Raw genomic sequence first — 12,310 nt, 5'->3', positions numbered from 1 at the left:
TTTTTGCGGTACGCAGGCCCCTCACTGTTGTGGCCTCTCCCGTTGCAGAGCACAGGCTCCGGACGCGCAGGCTCAGCGGCCGTGGCTCACGGGCCCAGCCGCTCCGCGGCATGTGGGATCTTCCCGGACCGGGGCACGAACCCCCGTCCCCCGCATCGGCAGGTGAACTCTCAACCACTGCGCCACCAGGGAAGCCCCCCGTGACTGTTTTTGAGTCAACATTCCACTGGTTAGAATGACATTTCTGTGCAGGTGAGGGAGGAGTGGAAGGATGTGCACAACGCTGCCCAGGCTGTCTTCTGAGACTCTTCCATCTCTTAGAATTAGACATCCCCAAACAGGAGGCAGGGATAGACAGGAGGAAAGGAGACAGACCTGCCCGTAGGGGGCGTGCTCTCGGCCTGGGGTGAGGGGTGGTGATGGGTCCTGAGGCCTGCTGCCTCTCAGACTGTGCTGTTCTAGACTCCCCAGGAGTTTACAGGAAGTGCCTAGGTGGCCACAGGCTGCCCCCCACAAAAGCACATTCTCCATTAAGCCAGGAGTTGGAGAGAGGGCACAGCGTTCCATCTGACTGCCTGTCCCCGGTGGGCCCTCAGCCCTCTGAGCTCTTTCAGTCTCCTCCTTGGTATTCTAGCGTCACAGCTCTGAGAGGAAGCAGCTGAGAGTATAAGGGTCTAAGATCAGCCTCCTGATGGTATAGAGATGCATGTTTCCCTGGGGACACCGCAGATTTGCTGCTCGGGCCCTAAGTCCTTCCCAGTCCTGTACCTGCACATCTGTGCAGGTACCTGTGATGTACCTGTGATGTGTGGATGGGGAAGCTCTGCTGGGTGAGCAAAGGGAGGGCTTAGCTCCCAGGCCAGGCCCCCAGGGCTCTGTTGACAAGCAGAGCCAGTGCCTCCATGGTAGCCAGTAGCTAGCTGGTAGGGCAGTCCTCTCTCTCCCCTGCCCCAGCTTTCTGGGCTTCAGGAAGGAGATGAACAAATAGCAGGTGTGCAGGCCAAGTCGTGCTGCTCGAATTAGCTGTGTTGCTAAGGAAACGAGTCAACCATTTGAAGGAAGGAGCATTGGGTAAAGGAGATAAATCAATAAGGGATCCTATTTTTATCATTTCCCTAATGATTGTCTTGAAGCTGCGAGATGGGAAAGGGAGTGTTGGAGTGACACAGGTCCTCATTAATGGGCTTAGAGCGAGAAAGGAGTGAAGGGGTATTTGGGGAGATTGCCAAGGAAGTTTATAAAATGAGGCCCCTAGCGAGCAGGCAGCGAGACTGATGCAGAGAAGAGGCATCTTTGCAGGTTTCAAAGAATTTCCGTGGTCATTTCCTCATTCGGTCCAGTCCCTTTGTTCTCCTGCATTTGATCCTCTCAGAAATCTTGTGCTGATTTCCATGACCCTCAGGTTGGCATGGGTTTTTGTGTTGGTTTGGTGTTTTCAGAATAGATATAGCTTTAATTGATTTTATAATTATAAATGAATACATGCTCATTATAACACAATGAGTAAAGGAGTAAAGAAGAAGTCCTACTACCCCAAGAAAACTCATTATCCTTCTAGCAAGACAGATTTTTTTCCTTTGCTCTTAAAAAGTATTTTTTTACATTAAAGGGGTCTTTTATGCATGCTGGTTTCTCTTTTTGAAGAGCTAATGTGTGTACACGGCATACAGCACACACAGTTCAAATGGGTGTACTGTGTAGAGAAAGTATGGGTAGCTTTTGTAAGGATAGCTCCGGCTCTGGTTTTCCTGTGCTATTAGCTTATGAACTGATTGATTACTTTATTAGTTAAAAGCCAGTCGTGGGGTGACCGCTGTGTGCTGGACCCTGGGGTACAAGCGGTCCCTGGGGCAAACAAAGCCCCTGCCCTCAGGCTCCCTCACTGTTCCATCAGCTCCATATAATCAAAATCTCAAGCCACAAACAGTGCAGACTCCAGGGAGAGAGAGTGTTCTCCAAAATGCATTTGGTGTCAGGCACAGAATGTAATGGGAGTCTCTGAATTCCTGGGCAGAAGGCATCAGAGTCCTTGACAGACTTCCATTCTGTTTCATGAAGGGTGTTGTTCTTTGAGGCCTTGCAACACGGAGCTTCCTTTGACCTTTCCAAGCACATCTTTGCCTAGCCTGCGAGGTGCATCCTTGTGCCCTGTGGGCTGTTACTTGCAGTCCAGGCTCTTCCTCTGGGAGATGTAGCAGAGCCCTTGGTAAGGGGCTTGAACTTCTGTTTCAGGAAGACAGGGAGCAGTGCCCCTGAGTCAGATCCCAAGCTGGGGGCCCGAGCCAGTGGGAGTGACTACAGCCTGGTCTTCGTGACAGCTCTTCAGTGGAGCTGCTGCTCACGGACGGGGATGCCTCCCTTTCATTCACGCCTGCGCTGAACACTGAGTGAGCTCCTACTGTGTGCCAGGAGCTCTGCTGAGAACCACCAGTGGAGAGGTGAACAAAACACTGTCCCTGCTTTCTAGGTATAGTTTCTGGAGGGAGATCAGTATGAGGAAGGATGATAAAATTGTACCATGCAGAGAGCTGTGGGGCACAGGGAGAAGCCTCTACAGACAAGGTGAATTTCACCTCCATCTTGATATATGACCAGAAAGGAGGAGAAAGCCCATTGCAAGAGGAAGCAAAATCACTAAGATGTAAGTGCCCATTCTTTGCGCTTTCTTCAGAAACGGAAGTGGACAAGAGGTTGAAGGAAAGGGCTGTAAGGGGGAGTGGCTGGGGCCTGGGCCGAACTGGGTGTTCTCTCCTGCTCTCCTGTCCTAAAATTTCCCTGTCCCCCTTCCTCCTTTCACCTAGTCACAGATACACAGAATTCCCATAGTTTCACCTTTCCTTCTACACCAGAATTTCACCTCAGATCCTTAATTGCCCCAGACATGAATTCATCCTGAGGTCGAGATGCTCTATAAGGCCTAAAGGGACATCCCTCTCCAGGGTATGTGCATTTGAAGTTTTCAAAATTTGCCACGCGGCTTGTGGGATCTTAGTTCCCTGACCAGGGATCGAACCTGTGCCCCCTGCGGTGGAAGCGCAGAGTCCTAACCACTGGACCGCCAGGGAATTTCCTGAGGTTTTCAGAATTTCAAGCCAAAGGATCACTGCTCTGAATGGGTCCTTAGCCATCAGACTGCAGGCAGAGGATTTGAGTCGGGAGGATGTGGGAATGGGGTCTTCTTAGAAACTGAATTACCAAACCCTCACTTTTAGGTTCTAGCCCCCTGGGCCATCGGTGGTGCCATTTGTTGAGCCCTCATGAATTCTCGGCCATCCAGATACCTGTCTGGTCACAGGAAGTCTGGCTCGTCAGCCTTTCTCCTGCACTGAGCGCCCTTCATGGTAATGGCCAAGGAGCTAGCCCTCTGTCCCCCAGAAGCCTCATCTATCTGCACCCGGACATTCTGGGCTAGGTGAGCTTACCGGTCCTAGCAGGGAGCTGTATGCTTAGACTGTCTGGCCAGGAGGATGCAGGTGTGGAAGTGGGCATGAGGAATGGGGCGACAGAGGGGCTGCGGCAGCCCAAGTGGGCATTGCTGGGTGGAAAGCCTTGGAGATGCACAGCCAACAGGAGCTGCCTTGCCTGAAGGTCAGCAACTAAGAGCTCCTTTACTTTTGAGTCTATGCTTGTCCCTCGAAGGTGTTCAGAAGAAGCCTGTCCCCCCAGTAGGTCCATGAGAGTGCGCGACATCTGCAGCTTGAATGTGAACATGCACGTCCCCGGTCCTGCTTCCCAGGTCACGTGCTGGGCCCCTTGGACCTGCCGAGTAGCCTTCTGAACTTGTGTGGGGCCTTCCAGCCATGGCAAGGGGCTGGCCAAGCCTGACACTTTGTGAATATTTTTGTTAGAGACAAGGACAGGGCGTGAAGTGGGAGAGGCATTAATTTCACTCCTGTCAGAGCCACCATCCTCGCATCCCCCAGACCCTTGGGGACTGGCCGTGAGCTCTGCCCTTTGTATCAGGGCTCCCCAGATGTGTTCCTATGAACAGAATCCCCAGGAGAGATGCTCTGACCGAAGGGTTATGTGGTAAAGAAGTTTGGGAGTGCTGTGTCCTGTTTCCAGCCCCCTTTGGGGGAGGGGCTGCATGCTGTGTACAAGAGTATTAAAGGCTCCAAGCACCCTGCTGCGAGGAAACCTGCTCACCTTGAGCGAACCCAGGCTTTCCCTCATTCGTTTGATTGCAAGTTCCCGTAGCAGTAGTATCCTGTGGCCTGCGTCTTAGAAACATGCCCCAAGTGCCCTTCACTTCTTTTGCCATTTGTCATTGGCTTGTTGTCACGTTCTTGGTTCCCTAGCTGTACCAACTCCCTGGGGATGTTCTCAGGAAAGGGCATGGATTCCTGGGCCTCCACTTCTGCCATGTTCCCATCTTCATTTTACCATTCGGGTCTGGGGAATTCTGGGTGTCTGAACCAGGCCGAGGACAGGCTAGCCTATTCAGAGGGCTTATGGGACACCAGATCCTGGTGTGGTCCTGGTCATCCTGCACTTGTTCAGAGCTCTGGATTAGAGCCCATGATGGGAAGGAGGACTCCCCCTGTGATTGGTGGGCACTGGTACCCCTGGGTGAGCTGTGTGTGGGGACTTGTCACAAGAAAGTAGGCTTGTAAGTGCGGTGGGCATCTCTGGTGTGTATTTGCTGGCACGTTTAGCTCTCAGGGGCCATGCTCGGTGCCCGGAAGGACGGAAGGAGGAAGAGTGGCGAGGTGTGCTGGGGGACTTTGCATGTGGTGAGGCTCCCCTCTGACTGAGAGGGTTTCAGCCAGCACAGTAGGGTATGGGGACAGGAGGCTGGCTCTGAGGTCCTCTGAGCCCCATCCATCCAGTTTTCAGATCCGGTGGCTGGGTCCTAGAGGCCAGCAGAGCTGTCCCCAGGGTATGAGTCCCGTGTGAGTGTTGGGGTGTGTGGGAAGGGAGGATGGCCAGCTGCTGGAGAATGGGCTGTGACTCAGGGCTGCATGGGGGCAGGGCGCAGGGAGCGGTGCCGCTAAATGAGAATGAACAGTTCTGGAGGCTCGGATACGGCCGGTCATCTCACCCCCTGTAGCCTCCCATTCCAGCACCAGGACTAGAGCAGCCGCTGGGGCAGCTCACATCTTGCACGTACCACCTCTGCCCTAACCCCTCTCGGAGATGCCGCGAGTGCTTCTTTGCCACTGATGTTCACCGGCACACATGTCCTGGCGGGGATGGGGAGGCATGGGGGCGTGTTTATGATTTGCCCTCCTTCTGTATTCCCTAGGGAGGGCTCTGGGCCCTACATCCTACACAGCCGGCTTGAATGTGTGGGGAGACCAGATCCCTTCCCTTCCCTCCACTTGATCAGACTTACTACTCATCTCTCCCGCCTGGATTCCAGAAGCTGCCAGATCCCAGGTTGCTCAGCAAGACCAGTGGCAACCGCTCACTTCTGTTTGTCACAACCATAGTTATAGAATGAAATCCCACGTGCAGCGATCCTGGAGCCGGTGATTCCCTCTCTCTTTTCTAGAAGTCCCCCTCTCCTGCCTTCCCCTGGGCTTACGGCACAACCTTTCTGCGGGAGTCAAGGATGCTGGCACTAGAATCGTAGTCCTGTTTTTCAAAAAGTCGCAGGGAGCCCACTCACCTGTCTTCAGAAAAGTGCAACAGAAAACGAAGCCTGAATTCATTATCCATTCTTTTGTAGTTTGATTCCTAGAGGCCCCGACTTTGCTGCCCTGAATGCAGGCTAATGATTTGTCTGTCTGTTTCCTATAGATGTAGACGCTTAGGAGAAAGTAAGGTGGGACAAAGCCAGTTTCTCCTGGCCCCATTATAGATTTTCCTGAATTGGGTATTAAAATAAAAGGGAGCTCATGGAGAGAATTGTTCCTTTTCCAAGGGCTCTTCTTCTATTCTTTCGAGCAGAGGTTCTGGAAGAGGGCACTACAGATGTGATTCCCTGAGGCAGCAACGAACAGCCACAGCTGGATCCTTGCTGAAGCATCATTATACAGTCCAGTGGTTTGAAGACTGAGAAGAACGGGGAGCCTGCAACAGCATCAGTGTTTCTTCCTCCCTTCGTCCCACTTCCCTTTTTAGTCCTGGTTAGTTCCTGGATATGTCACTGAATTCACTAAGTATCTGGAGTGTCTACCGTATGTCTAATATATTATTTATTGGCCCCACTCTTTCTTTTCTTGAGAAGATACTTTGTGTTCAGAGCCTAATCAGAAATGGTTACAGTTCCACATGCTAAGGACCATCCACTGTCCTACCTGCCTGTTTCCTCATATCAGCCATGCAGACTGCACAGACACAGTGTGGGTTGATAAAGTTTGTGTATTGATGTACACAGCCATCCTCGAGGCTGTGTCCCTCTCTCTTCGGTGAATCTGTTTCTTAACTCCTCCTTTCCCACGCCGTTTGAGTACATGATCTTGGCCACCATCATTGCCAACTGCATCGTCTTGGCCCTGGAGCAGCATCTTCCTGAGGATGACAAGACCCCAATGTCCCGCAGACTGGTAGGTGCCTCCTTCCTTCTCATCTTTCTTTCCCTCTGTTCTTCCTCTTGCCTGGTTCCCTTCTCCTTTGCTTCTTTACCTGGCTCCCTTCCCTTCTGTACAGTTCTGTGAGTTTGTTGTTCTTTGCTGAGGGACAAGTTGGTAACAAGTCCCATTGGGATTCATAAAGACAAGAGGACTGACCTTTTAAATTCCCGCTCCCAGGAAGTTCTGTGTATACACTGCATGGAAGCCAGGCAAGAAGAAAGGGAGGACACGGGGTCCACACACACTTCTCTCCTCTTTCTGAGGGACTTTGGGAGTGAGAGGAAGAGGGAGAGTAAAGGAGAGAGCATGACGGATGCTCAGAGCCTATGTGCATTCACTGTTCCGAACTTCCTAAACGTTTGTCCGTATTCTCTATAAAGAAATCATCCATGTGTCTAAAGTATGCCCTCTAAAGAGGGCAAACAAAATGCCTAAAATCCAAATGTACAGGTAAGTGGCTCCAGCCTGATAATCCACGGATGAGAAAGAACTCTTAAGCTTCCAACGTAAGTGAAGGCCAGCAATGGGAAAGCTGACCCCTTCAAGGCAAAGCCAGCACCGTTGGTCATTGTTGTGGGAAGATGGCCGGTCCTGGGCATGAGACCCACATCCATCCATTTCTGCAGCTGGCTTCCCTTGCTCTTGTGCTCTCTGTGAGTCCCGCAGCACCCTCACCCGTGCATGGGGCTGGCTCAGCGCAGACGTCCAGGTGTCCTGCAGGAGAGAGGAAATGTCAGAGCAGAGAGGATAGCTAGCCAGGGTGTGCCTTGGCCCATGCCTGATGAACCACAGTCCTCGTCTCACCAGCACCTCTGTTCTTCATCCCACAGGAGAAGACGGAACCTTATTTCATCGGGATCTTTTGCTTTGAAGCTGGGATCAAAATCGTAGCCCTGGGCTTCATCTTCCATAAGGGCTCGTACCTCCGCAATGGCTGGAATGTCATGGACTTCATCGTGGTCCTCAGTGGGTGAGTCCTCTTCCTGTGTCGTCTTTGTGTGTGGAGGGGCCCGTGGGGTGAAGAAGCGGCTGGTGCGAGGAACCTGGGGGTGGGAAGGTAGAATTCGCTGGAGGAAGACGTTCAGGGGTGAGATTCCCACGGGGCTGAGCCATAGATGCGCCACCCGCAGGGGCGTGCGAGGACTCTGGAGACGCATGTGGCATTCGGCCGAGGCCATGGACCCAAGGTCTGGCCGCTGCTGCTTCTGATTTCCCATTCTGTGTTTGGCTAGGGATGCAGAGACGTTTCCAAGTGAGTCTTTTCACTAAAGCAAGCGGCTTGCCCTAGCCTGAGGGCCCCCCCCCCCCACACACACAAAATGGGCCATAAGGTGCCATTAGTTGCAGTTTTCTTCTGGAGGTTGGAAAAGACTCGAAGCATATTTTCTGAACTGATAATTGAGACTCGCGTCCTGACAACAGAATTCTTTACGATTTACAGATTTATACGTATTTATTATACGAGGAGGTATAAAACTGAATCACGCGAAAATGTCTGACAGCGCATCCCTTTGGAAATTAACATAGTAATACTGCGCTGTGTCATAAGCAGCATATATGATGGCAGTACATTTATTTACATATTCGATAGTCATTCTTTTGTAAATGAATATAGTATACCTGTACTGGGGTTGATCCAGCGCTCTTGGCAGCATATGCAATGGACCTTGGGACTGGTGATGATGGGCATTGCCTCCCTGGGCTCCTGTGGCTTCTTGTGTGTCTTTGTATCAGGTTGCTCTTGGTACCTGCAGGGGAGGGGAGCAGTCCAGGCCAGGTGGGTCCTGTGTGGGTGTGGCAGCAAGGGGTGTGGCATGGAAATTCCCTTACCCGGCTGCCCAGTTGTTCAAACCCGTGAGGACAAGATGAGAGTGGAGTAGAAAAGTGAGGAGTGGGGAGATATGAGCTACCATTATGATTGACCAAAGGCAGAGGGGAGCAAAGAGGACCTTCTCCCCCCACCCCCGGCACCCAGGGAATAGCCAGAGGAGTGGGCGTAGGTAAAATCTGACAAGAGTGAGTTTGAGACTATTTGCATCTCTTCGTTATGTCTTCTGCAATAGACATAATCCTCATATGTTTAACCTTCATGTCAACTGTGATTAAGTGAAGGGGAAAAAGTTGAAGGGGCAATTGACTAGAATGTATAAATGGAAGCTCACGAGCATCGAACCCTTTAATATAGGGAACAGATAAGTAGGTGGAGATGACTATGTTTAAAAACGTCTGTTGCCTTACAGAAGGATTTTCTGAAGGTTATTTTTCTAAAAGAAAATTCTACGACTGCATTTAAAATGTGATTTAGTGTGTAAAGATACACCTTCTGCCTAGTGTTTCAGAAGTACATGGTCAAAGACTGCAGTACACCTGGATGATGTTTTGTGGGGTTTTCTCCCCAGCTTAATTGAAGTATGATTGAAAAATAAAAATTGTATATATTTAAGGTGTACAACGTGATGATTTGATATACGTATACGTTGTAAAATGATTACTGCAATCAAGCTAATTAACATATCCGTCACCTCTCATAGTTACTTTTTTTGTTGTTTTTTGGTGGTGAGAACACTTGACATCTACACTTTTAGCAAATTTCAAGGATGTTATACATTATTATTTACTATAGTCACCGTGGTGAATACTAGGTCTCCAGAACTTATTCTCTGTAGCTGAAAGTTTGTACCCTTTGATCAATATCTTCCCTTTTCCCCTACTCCCAGCCCCTGGTAACCACCATTCCTTCCTCTGTTACTATGACTTTGGCTTCTAAAAAAGTTAGACCTCACATATAATGGAGATCATGCAGCATTTGTCTTTCTCTATTTCACTTCACATAATATCCTTCACGTTCATCCATGTTGTTGCAAATGGCAGGATTTACTTCTTTTCAAAGGCTGAAAAATATTCCTCTGTGTGTGTGTGTACCTGTATCACGGTTTCTTGATCCATTCACTCATCGATGGAAATTTAGGTTGTGTCCATATCTGGCTATTGTGAATAATGCTGCGATGGACAGGGGATTGTAGATATCTCTTCAAGATAATGATTTCATTGTCTTGGATATATATCCAGAAGTGAAATTGCTGGATTGTATGGTAGTTCTATTTTTAATTCTTTTGAGGAAGTTCCATACAGTTTTCCATAGTGGCTGCGCCAATTTACGTTTCCCCCAACAATGCGCAAGGGTTCCTTTTTGTCCACATCATCACCGACAATTGTTATCTTTTGACTTTTGCTAATAACTGGGTGATGTTTTAAATGTCCCTAAAATAAATAATATATACTCTACAGGTAATCCCCAACTTATGATGGTTTGACTTATGATTTTTTGACTTCCCGGTGATGTGAAAGCAATGCGCATTCAGTAGAAACTGTACTTCGAATTTTGATCTCTTCCTGGGCTAGCGATAGCAGTATGATACTCTCTTGTGATGCTAAGCTGCAGCAACTACAACTCCCAGTCAGCTCTGAGGTCACGAGGATGAACAACCGATACACTGACAACCATTGTGTACCCATACAGCCATTGCGTTTTTCACTTTCAGTATAGTATTCAATAAATAACATGAGATATTCACCACTTTATTAAAAAATAAGCTTTGTGTTAGATGATTTTGCCTCACTGTAGGCTAATGCAAGTGTTCTAAGAACGTTTAAGGTCACTCGGCTCAGCTGTGATGTTCAGTAGGTTAGGTGTATTAAATGTGTTTTCGACTTGACGTTGTTTTCAGCCTATGGGTTTATCAGGGTGTAACCTCATTGTAAGTCAAGGAAGATATGTACAGTAAAAGGCCTAAATGAGTCTGAGTCATTTCAGAAATATGATTCTGTCTAAAAGAAGAGTACTGTAATGTATATGGATCATATGCTACAGTTGTGTGAATTCTTGGTCTCGTTGAGGCCTATACGTGTCAGAGGCCATTTGAAATTTCTCGTCTAGTCTGTTTATTTTTGTTTTAAACTATTCTATGTTCATTGAGGAAAATTTGGAAAATACAGAAGAATCAAAAGAAAAAAAACAGTCACTGGTTAAGAAAAATTCCTGATTATTTTGTGGTATTTCCTTCCAGCCCCTTTAATGCTAAGCAAGCTCTCCTTTCAGTGCCCGTAATTGTGCTACCTTTTCTCAGTATAGTATGGGCATAGTACATATTACTCCATATTTTGGTAAAAATCTGTAAGGACTGATCAGCAGTTTGTTACATAGATGTACCCAGCTTACTTCTCCATTTTTGCAATTATCTGAGACTTAGATTGCTTTCTGGTTTTGGCTGTTATAAATAATTATTAAAGATGCTCAATGTACATCTTTTGGGTGTCACATTTTAAGAGACATTTGACAGGTTGAAATACTTCTAAAGGAGAATCTGCCTTTCTGGCGTGGGGCCTGGGAACTAGGATGGGTGAGGGAAGGTGGAGGAAATGGGCCAGCCATTTGATGGGACGAGAGAAGGCTGGTGGAGGCCATAAGCACTGCCTTCAAATGAGGGTTGCCAGGTGGTTGAAGGGGCAGATTTGTAGAGTCCTTCGTCAGCATGGCCAAGAAGGCCCTCTGTGTCCTCGCCTGCATGTGTGGGGTGCACACGAGCGCACGCAGGTGCTGAACCCTTGGCCAAGTCACTTGTCCTCTCTGCTCTCTCTCCCCCCAGCCCGGGCATCTCCCGTTCTTAGTGGCTCTTCGAACTTTGCTGAAAGGCGACTGCCGTCCTTCTGAACCAATAGGACTTTGCCCCTGTTCTTCCTGCACCTACTCATTCTTTCTCTCCAGGGAGAGGGCTTAGCACTCTTGAGATCTGAGCTCAGGGTTGGGGTTCTACCCCGCAGGAATGGGTAATCAGATTTTGTCTTCTGTTCACACGATGCTTTCATCTACCACATTGCATGGCTTCTAAAATGCATATTTATCCTGCTGGAGCATCTCTAAAATCAGCCTGTGTCCTACAATAATGGCATGATATAGTTTAATTGACAGCATTTGTCTTTCATAGTAGTAAATAAAACCACGGGGCATCTTACAACTGTTGGGGTCTTAGATGCAGTGAATATGTTGTAATACCAGCCCAGGGAAGCAGGCAGATCAGGCTTTAGATAGGAGTCATCCAGTACTCAGAGAGGTTAAGTGCTCAGCCCAAGACCACCATCTCCTTGACAGCAGATACAGGAGTTGGAACTGTGCCCTTTGACCCAAGCCTGGTGTTTTACCTCTGCCCGGTGCAGCCCCTCCTTTAGGCTTCCTGACACCCGCCCCTGCAGCGGCCCGTGCTGGCTGCTCTGACTTCTTACCTCAGCTCCAGGTGTCACCTCACATCCGCCACCAGTGCACAGGAGGAGTGACAGGTACTAGAGCAGGACAGCGCCTCAGGCTGAGGCTGTACAACTTCTCAGCTCTCAGTGTGTGATGGGAGGTGGAGGGGTGGGGGGCTGAGGTGCCAGACAGCTGGCTCAACCAAAGACCTTCCATCACCGCCTTTTTGCTCAGAGATTGGGAGACCTGGGCCACCACATTCTGCCTGTACTCTCGACCTTCTAACCTTTAGAATTCTTAGGTCTGTAAGCTGAGGGAGTTCCATGGTTCAGAAGATTAATTTATGTACATTATTCATCTAATCCTCATAATCCCCCAAATGGGATCTCGTTATCCCTGTTTTATAGATGAAGAAACTGAGGTTTAGAGAAGGTATGTGATATACTAGGAGGTACTAGAGCTGGGACTTGAGCCCGTATCTTCTGGATCCAAGTTCCTTCTTCAATGCTCATTTCCCCACACCATCAGTGACCTCACAACCTCACAGGCT

At 49.0% G+C, this 12,310-nt stretch overlaps 1 protein-coding gene and 1 non-coding gene across 4 annotated transcripts in view; one reads left to right on the top strand and one right to left on the bottom strand.

Moving 5' to 3' along the window:
* Nucleotides 1–12,310, top strand: part of CACNA1E (calcium voltage-gated channel subunit alpha1 E) — a 302,886-nt gene that overhangs the window by 22,345 nt on the left and 268,231 nt on the right. For all 3 annotated transcript variants that reach the window (XM_007448509.1, XM_007448508.1, XM_007448507.1), the window contains exons 2-3: nucleotides 6,386–6,491; nucleotides 7,349–7,488. In XM_007448509.1, coding sequence (XP_007448571.1) covers nucleotides 6,386–6,491; nucleotides 7,349–7,488 — 246 coding nt within the window. The remainder of the gene's footprint in view (nucleotides 1–6,385; nucleotides 6,492–7,348; nucleotides 7,489–12,310) is intronic.
* TRNAG-UCC (transfer RNA glycine (anticodon UCC)) lies at nucleotides 2,993–3,065 on the bottom strand. Its single transcript has one exon. It is a non-coding gene; the product is annotated as a tRNA-Gly (tRNA).

This window comes from Lipotes vexillifer, unplaced genomic scaffold (assembly GCF_000442215.2).
Source record: "Lipotes vexillifer unplaced genomic scaffold, Lipotes_vexillifer_v1.1 scaffold76, whole genome shotgun sequence".
Classification (NCBI taxonomy): Eukaryota; Metazoa; Chordata; class Mammalia; order Artiodactyla; family Lipotidae; genus Lipotes; species Lipotes vexillifer.
The sequence above is the reverse complement of the archived record's forward strand: the minus strand, read 5'-3'. Positions and strand labels throughout refer to the sequence as shown.